Below are 26076 nucleotides of genomic sequence, written 5' to 3' on the forward strand. Positions count from 1 at the left end.
TATCAATCTTCAGAGACAATAGGCTTTTATGTAACCAACACTTAATCTTTGAAATTGCAGCTTTTGCCTTTTCCATGGCATCTTCCTAGATTTCATTTTGTTCAATTATTATAGTGTCGTCTGCAAACAGAATACTGAACCTTCAAGATCAATAATTGATTTATTTAGAGCCTACATAACTTACCACATCAACTTACTAAACAATCACTTAAAATTTTTAAAATTTTATCTCAACGAAAAATAGAAGTAATAAGCAAATGCTTAAGAAATATAATTGCGGAGCCTGAAAAGCTCTGTATAACATCCAAATAGGTGACCAATCTCGGATCTAAAATACAATAGTAGTTCACTGTATGGGTCTTCCAAGATAAGCCAACAAATGTGATTCTTGCACGAAGCACATCCAAGGAATTTATTTCCTGTTCCCTTGGAACAACTGGACATATAGCAACTGCATTGTTAGAATAATGTAGAGCAGTGGATTCTAAATGGTACCTGAGTATTTGTTATATCATCAAATTCTCCGTGCAGCCTTAATTAAGCACTAAATGACATCTTTATATTTCCATTTATGAATAAAAAATTGCGTAGTCCACATTTTTTGGCACCCGAAGAAGCTGTTAATGAATTTAAAAACCATCGTGTTACATGTATCCCTATTTTTTAATTGGAACAGAAAAAGTGATATGAAAATTAGTTCGAGCGTATGCAAAAGTATATTGGTCATTCTAGAGTATAAGTTGAAAATGAACCATGCTAATTTCAATTATAAATTACTGTCTTTTGATTACTTTGCTCTAATTATAAACAGTCTTTGTATTATAGATGGAGCAGTATTAATAAAGTGGTAATTTGTAGGGCATAAAGTAAGAACAACAAAGGAGTGATGAACCATAAAGCTTCTTCGATAGAAACCATAGTCATGTAGTGATAAATATATCGTGTTCCTAAGGTTGTCTTTTTCGTGATCGTGTTTCCATATCCAAAATCACTTGGTGGCAAGATGGCATAAAGAGGATAGTGGTCTAAAATGGATTAGAAGAGCAGAAAAAAAAAGTGTGAAAGACCTATATAATCTACTTTTACTGGACTTTAACAATATTAAAAACCCATTAAAAATAGTAGAAAAGCCGTGATGATGACCTTCCAAGTAAGAGAATACTAAAAAAATACAAATTGATCAGATAGAAAAAAAAACAAAAAACAAATTGGTATAAAATTGAGCACATTTCTGCATGAGTTTTGAAGTATTAAACTCAGTTTTAATTGCTAAATAAGTTTTTATGTTCAAATTCCTAAACGTTAGGTAAATAAAAAACTAATTTTTCATATCCATTTAAGTTATGCATAAACATTTTAAAAATATGATACTTATACTTAACTATATACATACTTTTTTTGGATCTAAAAAAACTTTGATTTTCTAAACTAGTTTTCCAGGTTATAAGACTATTTATGCGTGCAGTGTACTCCTGCTTAATCTAAACATTTTGAAAATTTCTAATTTTTTTACTTCATAAAGGAGTTTCTCCATTGCCCAGCTTAAAGAATCTTACACAATAATTAGATGTGGCTAAAAAATATGCTGAACTTATTAACAATTTAATACCCAGATAGTGATAAATCTAGGTCTGCTAAGGATGTTTATGCTGATTAGGGTAACAAAAAAAAGAGGTTATTTAACTACCAAAGCTGCAAGGCTAATTTCTGACAGAACACAGGGCCTAGGTTTACTTAGAATAGCACAGTACAGAAAAATTTGCCTCCTCGATGCTCCAGCGAAGGAAAAAACTTTTTAGTTTCACTATCGGGATGTTAATACAGTTAAGCGGACTTAGGCTTTAGCAGATGAGATACATTTGGATAAAGCATTAGGAATTAATAGTTACCACTATTCCAGTTGATGAAAGAACAAATTTTGAAGAAGAAGCTTCTGACGATTCATGTATTATTCAGAAATTGTTAATAGAATAAATATTTCTAACTATGTTACCTTTTTTTTGCCTTAGTGGGTGTTATTTCTGCAACAGAAGCAGATTTGACCAATACTTCCTTTTGCTTGCAAGGAGTGTTAACTCGTTCAGGTTTTCTTCCGGTTACATTACAATTAACAGTCTGAAGTTTTAGTTTCATAGGTTCATCTTTAGATCGCGGTTTAACCTTTTTAGCTGACGAAATCGGTCCTTTCTTATTAGTCACCATTTTCTGCCTGATCCCGTCTCCATCACCGTGACCTCGTGGTGTAGAAGGAATATCGCCTTGCATTTTAAAAAGGGTTTATATTCGATTTTAAATGATTGCTATAAACCTAATTTATTTAATATGACAGTTATGCGACAGATTGAATTAGGACAGGTATTGGTTTAAAAAATATAAGGTGAAAAGAGGTAAGAATAAACACATAATTAAAATTTTAGCCGTTCTTCTGCGTTTCATATCTTGTGCTCGAGGAGAGGCAGTTCCGAGACTTCCATAGTTTGATTGCACATCATATGAAGCAATAATTTATCATTTCTCATAAATAATTTTTATTCAGCTACTAGGCCAACCTTGTGATTACCATGCCATAGGCTGGGCTATTCAGTGTATAATACTTCCTCTAAAACTCTTTTTAACGATGGAGATTTGGGAGTTTTCGAGAAAACTATTCTTAACCATTATGTGAACGCAAAGGAGGTGTCACTTGTATATGGTTCAGTTGTAGATACTAGAACTCGGCGTGTTGAATGCCATCTTTACACCGTAAATTTTGCGGATAACACAGAAAGCCGTTGGTGCTGGTAGGTCCTTAATCCAATTTTTCATGTCATTTTCGCAAAACAAATTTGCACCATGAGTGCTTTCACTCATATTAAAAAGACGTTGTGGATAGTTGTTTCGCGCCCATCATGAACAAAAAATAATTGGTCAGATTTTTGAGCTATGACTCGACTAGATGGCAGAATGTTTTAATGTAAACCGGAGCTCCTCATTGGTTTTTCCAAAGCTACTGGTAGATATACTTAACAGATAGCATGATTTCTACCCGCTGTACTTTCTTACTACACTGTTACCCACTGTACTATTAAATCAATGCAATAAAAAATCATTTAAACTAAATAACAGTAAAAAGTTATATGTATCAAATTGCGTCAAATAATAATTAATTTTTTTTTTTAAGATTATCAATGTATGTCACAGACAAGGAATGTGGAGATCCTCGACCCCGAGAATAGAAAATCCCACACAAGATGTGAAAATATGTAGGAGATGGAGAAAAACGTATGGGAAAATCCAAGAACCATCGACCGCTTATTAATTTTTCATGACGTGGCCATGACAAAAGGTACCGTTGTTCTAGAACATATGATCTTACGGGGTACCTATTTTATTACGATAAATACTATAAAAAGTAATATGTTTCGTTTTATAAATTGGCTTAAAACCTATCCAGAAACACAAAATGCTAGTCAAATCAACCTAAAACCAAAAAAGTGCTATGGTAGTCACGTGACTTTATAAGCCAATATATAAAAATATATCAAAATGCAAAACATCTTTTAGATACCTTCAATTAGTATGTCTTCGATTTAGAAAAGTCAAAAGGGGATTATAAACAGTAAGGACTTATAATACATCCTTATTACCAATATGACATTAAAAATCAATACCAAGAAAGACCATACATTTAAAAAAAAAACCGTCAATAGAAAAGTTATTTAAAATATTCTACAGCAAAAGAGCCTCTTCTTTGTTATTCTCTTCTAATAGGAATTGAAGTCTTTAACAAAGCTTACCAGAATAATTTTTTATATATGCCCTACAGAAATCAAGGTAATTGACATAAACCTTATGCATAATTCTATTAACAGCTATATTAAAAACATTTAGTATAAACATTAATCAAGTATAAAAGGTAATGATCGTGCTGCCCATTTTAGTATGCGCAGATGCCTAGAACCTGATTTGCAATTATTGGATCTCATATAGATTAATAAATGTATAAGGGTTGAATTCTAGCTTGATTTTACAGATAGGAATCAGAAGCAAAAATATACCCTCTATACAAGCCTATATCTTAAGCAAATATGGTTTAAAGATAAAAATCAACAATACACGCATACAGATCAAATGAAATACATGCTTAGTCAAGTCAGACCTTGGGTGCGGAAATAAGTGTATTAAATTGTAATAATAAATGTAAGTCATAAGTTAAAGCGAAAGCATTTTCTTCACTCCCCTTTTACTTACTAGAGTTATAACTAAATTGAACGTCCGAAAATGGCTGAATCATTGTAATCGTTTATTTAACTTAAGGCTTTGCCCATGGATATTTCGGTACCCAAGGAAGAAATTGGCCACTTTGGATGGAAAGCTATCGATAAATTTTTAAGAATGAATCATACATCAAAATTTACCCTTTTCAACTAGCTTCAGTTGCTGTGTTTTACTTCAATCAGAATGTGAAATTTATTTTGCTATATATTTAAATACAGTCGTCAAAAAGTAAAAATTAAATCGCGAATATTCGGTTTTTTCCAAATATCTCAGAAGTAGATAATTCGGATTTTTTTAAATAAAAAATGATTGTTGTAATGAGCACTAGATTGCGCAACTTTGCCTTCATTTAATTGGGTAAGCCTTATCATAAAAAGATCCTGATAATAAGGCTTAAATTTCATATACCCTGTACAAAACGTAATTAAGCAAATTGTATAGTAATTAGCATTTGAGTAAAAAACCTATTATTAGTAGTAATTGTCTAACTGGTTACCAGTTCCTAATATTTCTAAGAGATTAGCAGAGAAAAACAAAAATCCCCAAAATATATACTATTACCAGAGGTGTGCATAAGCTTCCCTTTATCATTATGATTTATTATGTAAGAAGAAAATTTAAATTGACCAGCAACTGTATTTATTCTGCAATAAGCAAAATTTTATAAACATACTAGTAAGTCAATATATAATAGGATAAATATTAGTTAATAGAAAATCAGTTCAAATATTCTAAAATAGCAAAAAAAATAAACAATTTTCAAAAAAGTAGAAGTGTATAGAGTGTAATTAGAATACCATTTTTCTAATTTGACCCGTTTTCCCATTTAAAAAAATAATTTGCGGGGTTAGAACCGGTTCTTATTAATTCCCTCCTTAACAACATTTTTTATTGCGTTTCTTAAAATACTTCCAAAAATCATGTACGTTTTCAGTATTGTATTTACATACAATATCCGTACCTACGCTCATGGAAATAATATATCATCAATTAAATCATGAATGTACGTTAAATATTTGAGCATTTAAAATACATTAGTTGTGACAAATCAATGTCATTTTCTTTTTGGAGTGTAACATTAGACAACTGGATAGACTATTTAAATATTGGTTATTTTTTGGTTCCTGGACGTGAAAGTGTAGGTATGTGTATAGAAACTTTGCAAGATGTAATTAGTTATATAGAGCAACAAATAATAAGAAAAAGGTAAAATTGAGAGTGTAAGCTTAATAACCCTTTGCCATCCAATGTTTCTCAGTAGTTCAGTCTTTGTAGGATGGGAAGTACGATTAATTTATAGATTTAAATTGTAGATGTTATTGCCATTTTTATATTTTTCAATAAAGTGATAATATAATTTTTTTTGGTCGCTTTAGAGGCGCATCAAACTTTATCGCTAATACCTAAATAAATGAACATAATCGATAGATATTCACAAATTATTAGTCCAGTATCAACAATTTAAGAATTAAAAGTCACTTTTCAACTTGAAATCATCTTTTAGATTGTAATGGGTAAAATCACGTTGTCAAAATCAATCTACAACTTCATAATCAATCCATACTTATAATTCACTTCACTATTACTAAGTCGCAATATTATCTAAATAATTGATCTAATAAATGTGAAAAACAATTATTTTCCTGGTACTAATTATTATCAAACTTAATACATAATAAGCACGTAGTATGAGTATAACGTCTGAAATAGCCATCAATTTATTTGATGGTAGGTAACGTTGGTCGTACAGATATTTTATTATATAAAATATTATTTTATTTTTTAATATGTACTTAAAGTATTTACCGTAAAAAATCTGAAAATTTATCAACCCACATTTGAATTAAAATGATATGCATTGGATGCTTATTTATATTAAGCCAACCACAAAAATATTGCAACACTTAATATGGTTAGCCCCTTAATCAGTATAATTTACTTATTTACTAATTATTAGCTTAAATTTATGTTATTTAAATTAAAAAGAAAAACATTTTTCGTATTGTTTTAATTGCTATTAATGCTATAGTCATGCCAAGGTCGGCATAGATTATTATATCGTTGCTTTAAAAATATAAATGGCGTTTCTTTTCTTTACTCAGGCGATGGAATTTTGTAACGAGGATAACACAAATATAAAACACATAATCTTTAAAACATTGTATTTATGTTTCAAGAGGAGCACATATCTGCTACGTTGTATAGACTCCAAAATGTCCTACCTATAGAGAGCACAGCGTTTTTTATTAAAGAACACTGTTAAATTTGCAATTTGTTTTGTCAATATGTTAAAACTTTAGTATTTCATATATTGAATAGATCTACAATAGATAAGGGAAATTTTATTAATTAAATTGTAATAGAATCTAGTACACTTTTGCCTTATTTATAGGATATCATGGTTTCATATTTTTTGTTCTATGCAAACGATGGATTTGCAGCAAAATCATAAAAATTTGACCGTTTACTAATATAGGTACTTGTCTAAAATAATAAGTAGAAGGCAATACGTCCGCTTTAAGTGATTTTAAGTGAATCATCTTGTATATTTTATTTTTGTATACTATACTAACTCTATTCAGGTATATGTACACTGTGTCCCATTTTGGATGAGACTGCAGGGTATCTCTGTCATTTTTTAAGATAGATCTTTGCGGTTTTCGCGACCCTGTATCACTTTTTTGTAAAACTTTTAAAGCCACAAACAGAAATATTCTAACCACTTTTGTTCCTGAAATACCGGGCGAAAACGAAAATGTTCACTTTTGGAGATGTTATTATTTCTCAGGCTCTGTATAAGATAGAATAAAAATGAAAACTGCTTATAATAGATATTTTTACATAAAAGTCAGTGGCGTATTTAATTTTTTTTCCCAATGCACTGTTTTTAAGATTGGGCACAAACTTGGTATTTTTTAAATGGAACACCCTGTATATTTTAACGTCAAATTTTTGCATTTTTTTTTTCTGAATACATTGATGTATCACAACCTATTCTTTAGTAAATTTTAGCTTCAAAAATCAGAAAAATCCATATTTATTTTTGTTTTTAATAGTAGGCCATGAATTCTTTGACACATGCATAAAAAATGTTTTGTTTATTGCATTCATGGAAACTAAGTCACAAACAGACTCAATACATATCAATAATGATGGCTGACGGTGAAAATATGGAATTCCAAAATTTTGAAAAGTATGATATTATAAAATGTTTAAACCTTTCTAACGAAAATGTCGAAGCGGCGCAGCAATTATATTTAAATAGGTAAAGCTCTAGCTTATTTTATTTTGTTACAAAATTCAAAAAATAAAAAAGATCTTATTAGGTTTCCAGAAAGACGTCAGCCATCTCGGGCTACGGTATTCCGGTTAAAATCTAATCTTTTAAATTATGGCTGCTATTCAAAACCTAGGCAACCCCATGTTGATAGAAATGAAGCTGGCGAAATTAATGTTTTAGCGTGTGTGGAAGCAAGACCCCAAATTTCCTGTAGAAAGATAGAGGAAGAGATAGGAGTTTCCAAAACAAAAGTGCAAAAAATTTTAAAAAAGCATAAATTTAAACCGTATAAGATAAATATTATTCAAGAATTGCATCCTGATGATCCGTTTAAACGACTGGAATTTTCTAATTGGTTTTTAACCAAAACTAATGAAGATTCGGATTTTGTAAAAAAGGTAATATGGTCTGACGAATCCCATATAAGCAGTAGTGGCATATTTAATAGGCAAAATACCAGACATTGGTATCAAGAAAACCAACATATTACTTTTGAACGACAGCAACAAGGCCGATTTGGTTTTAGTGTTTCCTGTTTTGTATTGGGCACTAAAATTGTATATACAATTTTTGAGGGTAGCTTAACTGCCCAACGATATCTAAATATATTGCAAAATAATTTGCCAGAGTTGCTGGAGGACATACCTTTAGCCCAGCGACATCAAATATATTTCCAGCAAGATGGAGCGCCCGCTCATAATTCGAGGGTAGTTAGAGAATATTTAAGTGCCCATTTTGATAGACGTTGGATTGGCACACACGGGCCAATCAGATGGCCCCCGAGGTCACCGGACTTAAGTGTTTTGGACTTTTTTGTATGGTCGTACTTAAAAAATAAAATTTATGCAAATCGGCATAATAATATAAATGAACTCCGAGCGACAACTGAAGAAGCATTCATAAACTTACAAAGGCAACCCTTTATAATTTTAAATGCCTTAAGACGAATACAGACTGTATGTGGTTTTTGTATAAGACAAAATGGACAGCAATTTGAACAGTTTTATTAAATTTATATTTGTTGTTTTTTTTTGGTTTTTGTAATTAATTTTCTAATTTGATTCTTGTAATTACTAATTAGTTTTTAATGTTAAACCTGGTCCGATATATTTTTTTTGTTTTTAACATTTTTATGTTTATATTAATATTTTAAGTTAATGTTTAAAATATAGTTAAATAAACAGGTTTAAATCACATGGCGTTTTAAAAAAGTAATAATTAAATGCATGTGTGTAAGAATTCATGGCCTACTATTAAAAACAAAAATAAATATGGATTTTTCTGATTTTTGAAGCTAAAATTTACTAAAGAATAGGTTGTGATACATCAATGCATTCAGAAAAAAAAATGCAAAAATTTGACGTTAAAATATACAGGGTGTTCTATTTAAAAAATACCAAGTTTGTGCCCAATCTTAAAAACAGTGCATAAGAAAAAAAAATTAAATACGCCACTGACTTTTATGTAAAAATATCTATTATAAGCAGTTTTCATTTTTATTCTATCTTATACAGGGCCTGAGAAATAATAACATCTCCAAAAATGAACATTTTCATTTTCACCCTGTATTTCAGGAACAAAAGTACTTAGAATATTTCTGTTTGTGGCTTTAAAAGTTTTACAAAAAAGTGATACAGGTCGCGAAAACCGCAAAGCTCTATCTTAAAAAATGACAGAGATACCCTGCAGTCTCATCCAAAATGGGACACAGTGTACAGGCTTGACTTTGTGTATAATATCTTATACCTACCCAAATATATTAAATAATTTAAAATTTATTAATTTAAAGTGAAATAAGGAAGTATGGCCACATTAGTCAGGCATATGTAAAATATGGACGTCTAATGGTTCAGCGGCGCTACCTACATATCATGTGCCTGTATCAAAAGATTCTGAATGAGAAAACATCAACTTACATTTATAACAAAATTTAATATAGATCTGATCTTCACAGCATCAATCAAATTTAAGGATAAGATTACAATTCCACCATACTGTTGTTGTCTATTGAATTGTTGTTTACTTATCTTATTGCCTAGTACTAGAATGAGCTTCCTGATGGCATAGTGAACTTATCACGAACCAAATTTCCTTTGTGTAACTTTTGCATAGGCTAGAGGAAATTCACAACATCATCATTTCATATCTAAATCTCTCCTCGCTTTATCATTTATATAATATTTTTTATTTGTTTTATAGACTGTTGTTTATTGTGCTATAGACTGCGTAGTAGTGTAGGCTACTTAGTAAAGTAGTTTTTTTCGTAATCTTTTGAGATTAAGTACAGAATACAGTTCTGTCTAATTACTGTTCCAAATTAAGGATGTGCGATACGATACGATTTTCTCGAGTACCGGTATTTTTTCTTCCGATACTCGATATTTTGTACCGGTACTTTAACGTACGATACGGTCCGATCCGTTTGAGTTTTATGCAGTACCTATCGTATCCCGTATCGAAAAATGCTATAAAATAAATTTAATTTAATCAAAAAGATACCACATAAATTAATATGAATGAAGCAGTGAAGCACGGATTTACTCCTGTTTCCTTCTGTCTTTCTGTTTATGTTTATCCGTAGTGTTGACAGATGCAATGCAACCCATTTTTTGAACGCCTATTTTCAAAGGCTGATGCGATAATGGATGAATGCCGTAACAGACTTCTTAGAGATAGACTTTCAAGGCTATTATTTTTAAATTCGTTAGAATTAAGTTACTGGAATTTGTAATTATTTTTCAATTTCTAGAATAATTATTTTTGTCTTACGTTTTAATGTTTTCTGTTGTTCGGTTTTAATTTAAGTGACGACAAATGTCAAATTTTCACTTGTAGTTATTTCGAAATAAATGCTGTTATAAATAAATAAATAAAAAACTAAAAATATCAGTATTGACCATACCAGTCCGCGCTAATTTAACATTTTAAAAAAATATATATATTTAGTTAAATCGTACCGGTACTTGGAATATCGGTACTGAACTTGTCGATATTGTAACCAACCGGTACTTTTAAAACGATACGATACGATCCGAAATACCGGTACTTTCCTCAGTAACGCACATCCCTATTCCAAATTCACCGTATGGATTGAAACTGTAAGAGTATTTAAAGTTGCATCACTCGGCTGAGGGTTTTTTAAAAGAGTTGTTAGAAAGCTATTTGTATCTATGATAATATAGGTAAAAAAATAAATCAACTATGACAATATTCGGTAATTTTTAGAAGAAAATAATAATATATATATTTTTTTAATTAAATTAAGTTACTAGAATGTAAAAAATAGCCTTTAGTAATGTTAGTTTATTCAAAAATAGTCTCAAAAATAGACATGTATATTTTCCAATATATCCATATTCCTTTTCTTATACATTGTTATTGACATTCGTCTTTCTCTAATACATGAATTATATTAGAAAATGTATTTGCTACCAATTTTTAATATCCTATATAAATATTAAATCTATTGAGAATTAAAAATCATTGTCACTTTTCACCTTTTCATGATACGTTCAAATTTTGAATATTTTCAAACAAACATCATAGTGAATAGCTACAGTTTTAAGCGGACCCATTAATTACCTTTTCAATGATGCATTATACTTGCATTTTACACAACTAATTCAAGAAATGTCCACATCAATGATATACCATAGCTATCTTTCTTTAACACTTATATTATTTAACAAAAATGCAAGCCTGCGACAGTAGGTAATTAAAGATTACTTAAAACTGTAATCATCCAATATGACGTCTATATGAAAAACAAGACGATACATTATATTTCAATATCATCATAGTTGAAAAGACAAATTGTTAAACTACTGGTAATATCTTCATAAATTCTATATTTTCTCTTTTTTGATGTCATCAGGATAGTATTTAAGAAAGATATGATATATACTTAAACCAGTCTATCCTGATTATTGCTTGAGTGGATACATGCGGTTTACCTTGCAAGACAAACCTAATTCATCAATACATTTGAAGTCAATAAGGAATTCGACATTAAACTAAATGCCTTTAATGCCTTTATACTTTCGATTTTTATAGATAATGAATTTTATCAACCTTTAAAATTAAATAATATTTACAAAGTAGATGTACTATTTCGTTCTGCAGTAAACGTGAAGCATTTCGATAAAAGCATAATCAGTCTGCGCATATCTATTTTAGCCCCACTATAAATATGAATTCTGATCAAGCACGGATACTATTAGCGAAATGTGTTTCTTGATTAGTATTGTAAATTGCTTTAGTATATAGACACGTATGGGTACAACAAAGATACCACATCTCAACGTGATAGAAACCGGTAGTGCAATAAATAATACAATTTTCTAACATTTTAATTTGTATTAAAATTTACGAATACCGATTGTGATCTGTGTGGGCCTAGAAGCATACTGAGTGTATACCTAAAAGTGAGACCTGTGGGTAACCACTGGTAATAAAAAATGTTCAGAAACAGGAAAGTTGTTGCTTGATTTCCCAGTAAGACTAATTTACATACCATATTTAATGATATAACAAGTTAATTGAAGTGATTAAGAGTGTTGTTATTTGTGATTATATAGTAATGTTAAATGGTATATATCACAAGAACATTTTCTGTGGCAGAAAATAAATATAATTGTTAACGCAAGCTGTTGTATATGGAAGTTTAAATATTATATGTAAGTAAATATAATATGAAAATTTGATATAATATCTTGATAATAGTAGAATAAATAAATAAATGAAATAATAATTACCCTAATTAAAAAAAGTAGAAATTCATTAACTACAAAGAGGCTCATAATAACTATAGTATACTATTTTTGAACCTCTATAAAGTAAGATATTTAAACAAATATGCAAATATATATTATATAATTTTGAAAATTAATAAATACTGTATGTAACTTTTAACTTTTGAGAGAGAGCACTTTAATGGAGAGGTATAGTGACTTTATATCTCCTTTTAAAATCAATATGTGAATGTTGCTAGGAAATATTAGACGTAAAATAAAATTCCTTATGCTCTAAATCTTAATTATATGCAGTTTATTCTATATTTACCTATCGTGTAGGGGGGCGCCATGTATATCGTAAATTCATCAACGATTTTACGCATTGCCATAACATTGCATAAGTGCATCACAACTCCAAGTTTTTACTTTTATGATATGTATTTGGTCTAATTTATAATGCGGTTAGATTATTCATCTAGAATGGGATTTAGTTTATTTATAGTTTGCTATTTAACCACAAATTACTTCAACGCAGATGCCAAAGTTTCGCTCCGATATGTATCCCGATTCTCCATCGCGTCTCCACTACTGTTGGGTACCAGAGCATCCCATATATTACCACACGATCTCATGCAAAAATGATCATTATTCTGTTTATGTTCGCCTAGACTGCGCGCTTATGTAATTTAGATTTATTTCTATGCTGTTTACTATCGTATTCGTTAGTGAGTTTAGATTGACTGTGCTTAAGTGGATTATTTATTAAACAGTTTTAACGCAGTTTATCCTAGAGCTGAAGTAAAAATCTATTGAGTATCGATATCTATGCGGTTTGTCTACAGTCGCTCTTCCCCGGCCAGAATAGTCATCTTTCATAAGGTTTATTTGAGTATTTGTACTCGAGGTCGCAGAGACCGGTTTTAGTTTTTACCGGAGTTTCGGTTGTGGGTTAGAGCAATTTGAGATTTAACACCAAAAAATAAGGAGTGGACATTTATAGCTGATTAATAAGGTTCTTTTTCTCGAAAGAGTATCTAATGACAATTTTGTTCTTAAAATAATATAGCTGCAATGATCACCAGGACTTGGTCGTTAGTAGCTCTTTGGATTACTTTAATTTTTTATTGATTGATTTGCGTCAGTATTCTGTAAAGAACATTTCTATATAATATATTTTTAATCAAGTCAAAGAAGGCTTTATTATTTTGACTGTTGTTTAAGATGTGATAAACAAAGCGACTAAATCTATGTATATGCAAGCTAAGAATTAAAAATATAACTAATATTAAAAAACTATATCAAACAAAAAAAATTAAACAAATAAAAGCAGCAAACGTTGAAGGAAAAAAAAGTTGAAAGATAATTAAAATTATATGAGAACATATTCGTAAGTAGAAGTAATAGAAAAGCAACACATTATAGAATAATAAGTGGTATTATAAAGAATGAGCATAGTTCTAATTTACATTTGTTTAACTAATTTATAATAAACCATTTTTATCAGCAATTTTGCAGCCTTTAAAATTTTTACTGCATGGGATTATTGACATACAAGAACAAAAGTTGACATCAATGTTTTTTATATAATGTTTATTGCGCATTATAGATATTTCGATATGGAGTTTGATAAAGTAATAGTTTCATTCGGTAATCAGTGCAATAATATTCATTTTCGTTCTTGTTTTGGAATGCGTAACTACGGAGCTATCTTAAAGTCATGCTTCAAGAAGATTTCATAGTCTTTTGTGATAGATTTGCAATAAACCAAAAAAAATTTTCTTTAAATATTAGTTTTCTTACGCTTTTTTATACATTCTTTTAGGATCAAAAGCGTTTATAAAAAAATATAATATAGGTGCTATTTGTATTGCAATATATTATGGTTATATTTAAAAATAGAAATTAATAATTATAAATCTCAGTAAGTCTGCGCCATTTGGTCTTTAGGTCAATTGTCCCTCAAAAAAATAATATTTTTAAAATAAATGGTAATAGATAATTCCAGTTTAATTATCTATCACAGAAAAGACCGAGTAAACTTAAGTTGGACCTTAAATAACTGGAAAACATTAAAGGATGACATCCGATTAATATCTCCGTGAAATGAAATATTAATTTCAAATGCACTGGAAAATGCGGAGGATTGATTCCAATGACGAAAAAAAAAACGCTGTCAAATGCCTGTAACAAAACAAAACTGTCTATAAAAGTTTGGTACAAAAGTAACTTTTAATTAAAATCGAAGAATAGTCTTAGAGTCTGGAATATATTAAATGAATTTAAATCAGTAAAAAACGTAAAATACATTGCAACATCAGATAAATCTTGAGCCTATATAATGTTCAAATTATTCAATGTGAAAATTCTAATAGACTTTAACCTTTCTACTAAAAAAAAATATTTTTTAAATTATTAAAAGGATGAATAGGGATAGTAAAATACTTTTATGACTGTACTCGTAATAAGGGCTTTTAGGACTGGCGCTAGTTAAGTCCACTCATAAAACATGTGGTTTTCCCTATACTTCTAAGCTTTGGTGGTTGTAAAATTTTCACAAGGTCTTTCAGTATTTTTCTACGATGTGTTTAATTAGTAGTTCGATAGAAAAATAAGTTGTATGACTTTTTCGGTTTTTGGAACGATGAAAATTTTGATCAAAAATCGATCGATAAATCACTATTATGTAAATCTGGTAGTTTGTTTTAAAATTTGATTTACACAAATTTTATAAAAATATTAGTAATTTAATTACTAGAATTGCTAAATTTCCTAATGTTTTAATGGCTATAGTGCTTTTTTAGCGTAGTGTACAGGTAGTTACATTTCCTGTACTTATTTAAAGCCTAATACCTGATTTCTACTTGTTATTTGCATATACTGACCTAACACTATTAAAAATAATTTAACTCGAAGTAAACATCTCAATATACATGAATATGAATGTATAAATAAAAATATTTACTCAATAATGCTTAAGATTATACGGTCTGAGATTTTGTCAATTGACCTTATCTTTTTAACAATGTGCAAGTTTTGACAGATGGTTTGAAAGGCTTTAGTCTTAAGATTCTCACATCCATTATTAAAATCTTGGATTATGAAGGCAAAATACTTGTAGGACTAAGATCTCCAAACTCATAATATACATTCATTTATAATCTTTATTAGGGGGTACAAACAAAACGGCAAGCACAACTTAGTATCATCCACTACTTTTGCATTCGATTTTAAATTTGTCATTATTTTTTTATCTGTAATTCATCAATAAGTTGAAAGGTGAACTGTTCAAAATTCTAAACTTTGTTTTTTGATTGAATTTCTTATGGGCGCGATCTCTTAACTTCACTTTTGATGAAGTTTATACTTTCTGTTATCCTGTTATATGGGTGCAAGTTTGTTTTCATTCTGTTTGGTTTTAAATGTGGCGTGCGTATCTAAAACTTGAATTATATTATTATTAAAAAGATTCATTTTATCGTTATTGTTGTCAAGCAAATAAAGCTGCTCCCAGGGAATGGTAACTAGCATTGATAAAATTGTCCAAATGTATATTGTTGTAGTTTCAAAATTTGAATTTTGATTAATTTTTTTCAACATTTGTTGTGAAATGGAAATTGAATGAGTGAGAGTTTTTTGAATAACAAATTGTTACTAGATATTATGTAATCAACTAGACTGGCATTACCCGTTTCCAGGTTAATCCTTGTTGGTTCAGAAATCCGTTGTATCAAAGCTGCTGAAATAAACCTTAATCTATTGGTTAAAAGTCTATCTTAAAATTCTCTACCAAAATTAAATAATCATTTTGTATAATGTTTAATTTTCTTATTTATTTTAAAACTTTTCTTCACTCCGGCAATTTTGTTTATTCTCAAGGTCAGTTAGCCAAAAACTAGTCTCAGCATTTATATTAGATATTAAATTGAACAGTTAATAGGGATGATTTTAATATCAATTTCTTAATCTCACAACTATACTTGGGTTACCGAACAGATGGAGTGGTCACGTGATCGTTCTGCGCCGGAGGTGTGGCCTAGAGCCTCGATAGGGTTTATGACTTGGGGTTTTATTTAATTTTATTAGTCGAGCGGCTTTAGATCGTTTTGGTTGAATTTTCTGCTATTCGAATATTTGAATCTTCGCAATATTGAAAAGTTGAGATTGTCTTTATTTTTTTGTTAATTTGTTTGTTAACAAATAATGGCTGACGCGCCACGTACACCCCCATTGTTACCCCCCAAGAAAAGAGTACGAAAACATTTGACCATTGCTGAAAAGGAAGTGATTATGAACATATATAAAACATGTGATAATGAGCATCCAGCATACAACAAAGTGCAAAAAGTCCAGTTTACAGCAGAAGCAGCAGGTAATAAATATTTTTAATATACAGTGTGTCCCAGGATGAGCGAATTTATACGTGAAAATGACAAAAAATGTTGTGGTTAAAATTTGACCGTTTGGCATCCAGCCCTGCTTGATTAAAAAATACAATTTAGCATATTATTAATTTTTTTAAATCAAGCTTGCCTTGATATGAACATTTTTTAAATTTTATAAGTAGGTAAAGTGGAGGGTAAAGTAGTAATTGTAGGCAAGATATAAAAAAGTGTATAAAAGAAAAGGTTGTTTAGAATGCAAAATTATGCCCGAATACCGCATTTCATAACCATAGACCTACTTTGATTTTTACGTTTTGTGTACCAATGAATTTTTTATTCATATTTAATTATTAGAGATTGAAATTTGTAAAAATCAAAGTCCATGCCTATGGTTGTGAAATTCGGTATTCGGGCATAATTTTGCATTCTTTTCGGTAAACCCCAATAAATTAACATAACTTTGCATAACAAAATACTTAAAAGGGAGTATTATATCATTAGCTGGCTCAACCTCAAAATCGGTTTGGACCCATTTTACAGGCGACCGTATTATATTTTTAAAAAAGCTGCTTACAAAGCAAAGCTGTACGGTAAAATAATTTAAAATAAGTAGGCATAATTCTCCTCGTCTAAATCTGCCAAGGTTGCATCGATGGGCTGGCCTATATTTCGCGCACATCATTTACTCCATCTGTTCGGTAATCCGACCATAAATAATTGTAGTTTCTCATTGATATTCTGAAGTTCTGAACAGAACTATTTGTACAGATTCTTGGAGTAATGGTATTTCTATAGTTGCCTCAACAAATATCTTTCTTTAATCTGAGCAGTATAATCCAGAACTTTAACGATTTTTGGTATAATATATTTAATATGTACTATTTTTATAAATACCAAAAATGTTTATATAACATTACCCAACATTAATAATACCAATTTTGAAGAACAGAAAGTATAGTTCCTTTCCGAAATTAAATTTTCTTCAGTAATTTAATGTATATTTTTAAAATATATAAATGAAATTCATGAATGATTAAAAAATACTTAAAATTACTTTAATCAGCTCAAGATTAAATGAAAAGAACTTTGAAATTAAGCAAAAAAATGTTAACTTCCTTACTTAACTATTTCCTGTTCATACTTAAGTATTTCCCAAATGAACATTAAGATTTCCCATAAAAACTCGCTGAGAGAAATAGAAATATTATTGTTACGTAAATTACCTGAAGCAGTTCTTTAAAACGCAAGGATGATAGATAGGGGAAGAGGTAATTAAAGAGGTTACTTAAAACTCTACTTAGCTAATAATTAAAATATAAGTAGCCTGTATGAAAAAATTAATGAGTAACCAAAATTTGAAACACGCGATATTAGTGAGTGATATTACGCGTTATAGTAGTAATAGCTTCTTTGGTGCACACTGTACCATATCTGTAAGGATGTCTGTTATTTTTTAGATTGAAAGTGGTGCACAAATGATCCAGATATCTTTCAGAAAAGTCCCGTTACCCTGTACTCGCGTGTGTACCTAAGGGAGCTCGTGCAAAGTGTGTTTCCCGAATAAAAATGTTATCATGATTCATGGTGGTCGCCAGCTTATCTGTGGTAGCTCTAATTTCCTCAGGTGGACTCACTTGGAGATTTGGAGGCTGAAATTCTTAACGAATCATGTTGCGGCTGTCATGACACAGTTGGTTTCGTTTTGGACTGCTATAATATAAGCTTAAAGAGACGAGTGTGGTCAAGGATTTTGGCGCAGGTGGGAGGAGACGTAGATAAAAATAAGGCGGTTGTAAGCATATACCTCGTGTACATCTGCTATGACTTGGTCCTTGCGAAAGCTTATTCCAAGGGTAGACTAGAAAGTAGAGTTATAGCGTTGACTGAATAATACTTATTATTCAATCAACGGTTTTTGCTCAATAGTTGGGCTTTGGCTTTTCCAGTCTGGGCATGGTGGGATCAGTTCGATTTCCAGCGAAAATCATTCCAAGATATTTGTCTCGTTTCCCTTTGATATTACACGTTACAGTAGTAATAGCTTCTTTGGTGCACACTGTACCATATCTGTAAGGATGTCTGTTATTTTTTAGATTGAAAGTGGTGCACAAATGATCCAGATATCTTTCAGAAAAGTCCCGTTACCCTGTACTCGCGTGTGTACCTAAGGGAGCTCGTGCAAAGTGTGTTTCCCGAATAAAAATGTTATCATGATTCATGGTGGTCGCCAGCTTATCTGTGGTAGCTCTAATTTCCTCAGGTGGACTCACTTGGAGATTTGGAGGCTGAAATTCTTAACGAATCATATTGCGGCTGTCATGACACAGTTGGTTTCGTATTGGACTGCTATAATATAAGCTTAAAGAGACGAGTGTGGTCAAGGATTTTGGCGCAGGTGGGAGGAGACGTAGATAAAAATAAGGCGGTTGTAAGCATATACCTCGTGTACATCTGCTATGACTTGGTCCTTGCGAAAGCTTATTCCAAGGGTAGACTAGAAAGTAGAGTTATAGCGTTGATTGAATAATACTTATTATTCAATCAACGGTTTTTGTTCAATAGTTGGGCTTTGGCTTTTCCAGTCTGGGTATGGTGGGACCAGTTCGATTTCCAGCGAAAATCATCCCAAGATATTTGTCTCGTTTCCTTTTGATATTACGCATTACAGTAGTAATAGCTTCTTTGGTGCACACTGTACCATATCTGTGAGGATGTCTGTTTTTCTTTAGATTGAAAGTGGTGAACAAATGATCAAGATATCTTTCAAGAAATAGAAAAAAAAGTTTCTTCTTTAACTATTGTATATCTTTATTGTTGATTAAAGAGATACGATACTTTATAATGATAAAATGGACCAAAAAGTGCCATAAGTAGTTTCAAAGTAAAACATAATCTTGTAAAAGATCTGCACAATTTATGTTATTCAGATATCAATCTATTTACGTCGAAATGATGAACCAAACTGTCAAAATCGCTGTTACGTATTCACATCCGTTAACAGACAGTTGCCTATCAAAATGTTCTAAACTTTGATATTTCTGCGATATTTGGCCTTAATATTGTCTAGATTTGATAATATTTATTATTTTTCATAATATTTTTGACTCTTACAGTCAGTTAATAAATTATATTAATTTCATTTAATACATTCTATTTCTTTTTTATTCAATAATTTTAGGGTCGCTACTAAGTTTGATTTCTCCTGTCTAGTGATTTTTTTAAAGTAATTAACCATTTTAACATAAAAGCAATAAATAATTTCAACCTTAATAACATGTTATTTACTTATAATAGACCAACGAAGATGTATGATTTTATGAGCATGAACATAATGAAACTTATCCCAGTCTCTACAAATCTATTTTATCCCCACTCTATATCCCCTCTCAATTCGGACAAAGCACGGCATCTATTTAAATACCGTAAAATGCATTTGTTGATTAGTATTGCAAGTTGCTACAATATATAAACATCTATGTGCCCACCAAGGATACCACTAGCTGTGAACGCGATAGAAACCGGTAGTGCAATAATAAAATTTTTAATTTATTTATAATTTTAATGTTTACATTCACTTAAGAGTTTCTATTGTGAACTGTGTGGTCCTATAAGCATACCCAGTGTAAACCTTAAAGTGATTCTTCGTCCAAATCAGATACTTTTGGTAGCCATTAATAATTATAAAATGGGAAAATCGTTGCTTGAGTCATGTTACTTGATGTTATTAAGAATGTTGCTATTTGTGATTATTCAATATCAGATGAAAATTTTCTGTGCCGGTAAAAAAAATGTAGGTTTAAATATAGTATGTAAGTACGTTAGGAACATTAGAAAAAAGTCTTGGCAAATGTAGACTAAATTTTGGCCAAAACTGAGAAAGTTTAATAGGTACTGTGAATTATAATTATTTTTATCATATTCTGTGTAGAGCCATCTTGTTGGAAATGTCTCTAATATTAGTCATCAACGATTGTGCGTTTGCTGCAAATTATTGACATCAAGTTTTTGTTTCTATAGAAAATCTTTATGTAAGTAAAAGCAAGATGGTGTTTCTTTTTAGTGAAAGTTTTAGTAATGTACTAAGTACTTTTAACTCCACAAAAAATATTTTCAAAAAAAAAGATTTTAAGTATATTTTTTTAAAATTAACCATTGACTAGTTGAGAGATAAAAAAGATAATATCTTTAAATTCTATATGTTGATTGCTAGCCAACTATTTATTTAGCCCGAGCCTTTTTAGAAATTTAAAATATTTATATATCGATTATTCATAATTTAAAATAATTTAAACCCTGTGGAACTTTTAAAAGTTAGAGATAGATATTTTTTTCGCAACCGAAATATGCTGCGTTCTGAATTTTGGTTTCTGGCCTTCAAATCTAGTCTACTAAATATCCATCACATATTTTAGTAGACCCGTTACAACCGATCGTGTTTTACGGGTTGAAATAGGTTTTTGGCTGTTACACTAATATCTTTTCAATACGGATCATATTTGAAACAACATAAGGCAAAGAAAGTAATAATATCATACTGTTAACTGGTATATTGAGTCATTCATACTGTTTTAAGATTTTGGGCCATAGATAATTTTTAAAATAGATATTATTTTAAATATATTTTAAGAGTGACTGCATTGAAAAATCTCGATTAGTGTTGGATCCAGAAATCTGTGCGGCCATTCTGTTGTCCGTGTTTCCTGAAAAACTAAGAAACTGTCTCTTAGGAAGGAAATGGGAAAGCTCTATCTTATTAAATATATGAAATTGTTTATTGGGTTTGTGTTTTTATCAATATCTAATTGTTTCTCCTATTCTTTCGTAATGAAAGTTTAAATGTAGGTAGTTCTACATGTATTATCATAGTCGCTCGCTTACCCAACAATATATCAAATTCCAACAATAATATCAAATTAAGTTTTTGTCGAAACATTTATTAACAAAACATATATAATGTTTTTTTGTGACTCTAGGTTTTAAATCAATAATTTTTACTAACAGAACCTATACTCATCGTTGAAGAAAATATTTACTGGGAGATATTACGCAACATTCCTGTCGTTTTCTCATATCTCTGGCCAGGGTCTTGGCATTGGAAGATGGCACAGGATTGGCAATTATATTGAAAATAGGATGTCTTCTTACACACTTTTAAATGTCTGTATAATAACTTCGATTCAAAATGTTTTAAAACATTTTTGAGAATTCTCACAAAGCACCTCACAAGGCACCTTCACGGAGGAATGAAATGTTTAAATGCTTCTGTTAACTTTGTCTTGAGCCTCTTCTTTTAAACAATTAGGGAGTCGGAGGTACTTTAAAGTTATATGCTGTATCACAAGCAATGACAAAGATATAGGTAGTAATACTTCGGAGCGTCTAGTTGGCGTTTCAGAATATTGGATCTCTTATTTGTCTGTATACATTAATCCATAGATAGACATTGCTCTGGTATACGGTAAATTGGTCTCCTATGTTACTGGGTGCTTTTAAACTGACATAATTAACTAAGGTTTTTCTTTAAAGAAAATGAAATAGATAGAACATAATAAATTATTGACCAGAGCCTCAAATGAAAATAATATGTATCTAGATCAACTGAATTTGATAATTTGATATTTTAAGATATTAAATGGACATTTCACCAATTTATGTTTATAGAGTTTTTATAGAATTTTTATTAAGGTTAACTATAACTATATAGTGTAGTAAATGCTAATTCGCATTTAAAAGCTTCGCAAATTTTATTTAACTATGGCAATTTATGTATAATTCAATTAATCTCTCCGTACGTAATGAGATTAGAATATTTGGCTCTGTGTAAGTTCTCTTCTGACGTTGATTGAATATTTAGGATTGATTGAATATATATATTATATATTACCCAAATATTCAATCAACGCTTCTGATCTAAGTCAGTTAGAGAGATATATGGGGTGGCATATTTAACTTTCAAATATGGCTATAATCTTAAATCTGTTAAAATAGGTGAACTAATTTTTTATCTAATATAATTTCTTTAAACTACAAAAACAAGGTTTATCATAAATTAAAATAAATCTGGGAAAGTCTAATATTTATCAAAGAATTATAGACAAAAATAGAGATAACTCGTAATGACTCTGAATAAATAAAAACGATTTTTTTTGTATTATGAATACTATGATATTTTTATAATCTTAACCGGTTTCTTTAATTATATTAATTTGTTTTTCCTTCATATCTCCTTGCGACAACATCCAATAATAACATATACTCTTAACAATAATTAATATTGAATTAGGTAACAGTTAAAAAACATCATGCTATGTCTACAATAAACAACACATGTTTAAAATTTTATCTTCACTGAATAATTAGAGGTTAATAAACATTTTTTATTTGCATTACATAAATATCTGTCGGCATATTTTAGAATTACAAATAGTGAATTAAATATGTAAAGCTAAATAATCACTAGAATCCTAGAATCTATAAACGCATAAGTAAATGAATAAATAAATGAATTGGGATAGTGGGAAGCCAGAGGGCTATTGCGCACATAGGTCTCCTGATGGACTTCACCAAAAGTTACCAGAGGGCAGGAATGTATATCTAAGGATAAATATCTATATAAGGAAGGCCAATAGCCTTGGAGAAGCTAATGAGGTGCTCCGGTCTGATAAATTATTTGTTATATTAGATATCAAAACCAAGCCAGCGTGCTGAGCACTCGCGCGATGATAATGATTGTGTGTGTTTTTGTGGTCTACAGTCTTCACAAAACCAATGGCACTCCGAATATTTCCGCAATACCTAGGGTGTGGAGGTGCGTATTAACTCCTGTTAAAGCACCAGTCACTAGCCGAATTTCGCGCCTCGCGCAGTAGTTGTTTGTTAAGACAAGCAGAGCGCTCATCTATGTGCGGTTCCATCTCCAGACACTCTCTCTATCAAGAAGAATCTTCATTAATGCGGCTGCTACACATTTCGCTATGCCGATTGGAGGTTAAGAACCTACCGGCAGCTTTGCATAGCCCATTTTAGCATAAGAGTACGCTTTCTAATTACCGGCATTGACTAAATGACTTAGACACTCTGCAGCCCTTCTTCACCAGTTTCTCTAGGACCTTTTTATATTTCAATACAAGATTGGTGCTTACCTTTTTAGCCATAGTGGTATTGCTCCCTGTCCGAGTAAACTGATACAATGCAAATTATGCAATGCAATATATTACCCTCCTTTTTTTCAGTTCATAACTTTTTAGTAACCTTTGATGGTATTTTTTGGATTTCCCTGAGGATCAATATCTTTATGCTCCATACATGGAGGGCATAACAATACATTTGTAAACAAACTTTGATCATCGTACATTAATAATAGAAATATAATCAACAGAGATATTAAAACATAGGTCTAATCTAAAGAACATAATATTGGTATCATCTGCAAACAACAATTTGCAACAACTTCCATAGACCGATGGTGTCGATATAAAATCTGATAAAACTCTCTCCTGAAAGCAGTGCTACTATATTATGACATCATCAGCAGATAAAATAAACTAATTAATAATGTCCAAATAGGTCATCATCATCAGACCTTCTGAATATCACTTTTTTAAAAAAAGTAATAGGTGTTTCGATTTTGTTTATAGCTATATTATTAGCTGAACACTAATGACATTTAACGTGAGTTGAAAGGTAAACAGATGCGATTCAAAGCCGCTTTGTTTTGGTTTTGCCATATGTTAATAATATTGTTCTTTTTTGCATCAAAAATGTCGAATTGGCATGAACCAAGACATTTTGCGGAAAAGTCTTATTACATTCTTTCATTTGAATAAAACGACTGCGGAGTTATCAATTGTTGGTTGACGCTTATGGTAAACATGCTCCAATTCAAGAAATTTGTAAAGTTGAAAAAGGATGCTTTCAATGCTTCAAAAGTGTTAATTTTGGTGTAAAAGACAAGGATCGCCTAGGTCAACCAAAAAAATTTTCAAATTTAAATTTAAATTTAAAATGGTTTATTGGTCAAAATTTACAGTTTTATAGGTCAATAAAAATTACAAGGAAAAAAAATTACATTGGCAAATAGGACTATTCTCTCGATTATAAAACCATTTTCCCTAGTAAGCACAAGCAAAGAAGGGATGAAAAAGCCCTTTACAATTTACAAAAACAATTTTACAAAAATAAAAATAACGTTTTTTATAGGAATGCAAAGTAAGACATACAATTAATTAACTTAAGATTTTAAAACAGGTTTCCGTTGTCGCACTGCCGCTGGACAACGGACGAGCGCAAGGAAAGAGGATAGACAAGGCGAAAAAAAAGACTCCGAAAAATAACCCCAAGATGCGTCATCGGCCTAGACTATTAAAAAATATACGTATGAATGTTACGGAAAAAGAAAGAATAAAACTAAAAACGGAATTTTAAAACATAACCTCCGAACATTAGTCCATCAGCTCCAGTCTTATGTTACATGTTACTGACTTGTATTATATTATTATATGCATTATCACATTTTATATATCACACTACTTGAATTAATTATCAATTCTTTGTTCCATAAGTAGTTTAGATTTTATTTGACCAGCGAAAGCTCCCAAGGGCATTTGCTTTATGTCATTGTTTAAGCCATTCCACATTTCAACAGTTACATAGGTTCTTGAAAGAACGTTGAAATGCTGCGCTTCTATGCAATGGTAGGATAAAAACGTTATTATTTCTTGTGGCATGCGCATGTTCGAATTCTTGAAACTTGAAATTTTAAGATGCAAGTTTGCTAGCATTATTTGATAAGGACGCAACTCAAATATTGAAGCAGTTAGCAGAAGTAATAAACTATTACGGTGCTGTTTATTATGAATGATAAAACCTAGTGAAACAATTACTGGTTAATCGAGCATTAAAGGAAAAATGTAGAGTACACCCAAAGACACGACAAAGTTATATTTTAGCACGATAATGCTTGAGCTCATGTTGTAATGTGTGTTTAAAAATAGCGGGAGATGTCCTTCTCCACTCGCCGTATACTCCAGACTTGATAGCTCCTTCTCACTGTTGCGTCTTACTGTTGCACGGATTTTCAGAACAACATTTTCGAAAAAAAAACAATCTTCGAAACAGGTGAAAATTTGGATTGATGGACGGTTGGCTTCCAAAAACGAATGCTTCTTTTAACAAGGAATCCATTCCTTGATAGAAAGATAGGAAAAGATTATATCTAACGATTGCCAATACTTTGAATATTAAAATAATATGTTTCTGTATGAAAAAAACGACATTATTAACCGCAACTCTTAAACCCATAGTCACCACGCCTTAAAGTTACTGTTTCTTAAATATCTTATTTTCAAAAGCTGTTGATCAGGTCTGAAAATGCCTAAAGGAGCGAAACACGTGAAACCTATTTTTAATCTAAATATAAGTTTGT

The 26076-nt window shown here is 30.6% G+C and overlaps 2 protein-coding genes across 6 annotated transcripts in view; one reads left to right on the top strand and one right to left on the bottom strand.

The window, feature by feature from the left end:
• Positions 1-2349, bottom strand: part of LOC126740938 (cingulin-like) — a 31851-nt gene extending 29502 nt beyond the window's left edge. Inside the window, exon 1 of the mRNA XM_050447139.1 lies at positions 1994-2349. Coding sequence (XP_050303096.1) covers positions 1994-2265 — 272 coding nt within the window. The 5' untranslated portion in view covers positions 2266-2349. The remainder of the gene's footprint in view (positions 1-1993) is intronic.
• A 9419-nt stretch (positions 2350-11768) lies between these two features.
• Positions 11769-26076, top strand: part of LOC126741139 (embryonic polarity protein dorsal-like) — a 33256-nt gene continuing 18948 nt past the window's right edge. For 2 of the 5 annotated variants that reach the window (XM_050447475.1, XM_050447480.1), the window contains exon 1: positions 11769-12213. The gene's annotated coding sequence lies outside the window, so the exon portion shown is untranslated. Of the gene's footprint in view, positions 12214-20107; positions 20174-20199; positions 20443-26076 lie in introns of those variants that run through there. The other 3 variants (XM_050447478.1, XM_050447481.1, XM_050447477.1) reach the window with 3 other exon arrangements.

The sequence above is a fragment of the Anthonomus grandis genome, chromosome 10 (assembly GCF_022605725.1).
Source record: "Anthonomus grandis grandis chromosome 10, icAntGran1.3, whole genome shotgun sequence".
Taxonomy (NCBI): domain Eukaryota; kingdom Metazoa; phylum Arthropoda; class Insecta; order Coleoptera; family Curculionidae; genus Anthonomus; species Anthonomus grandis.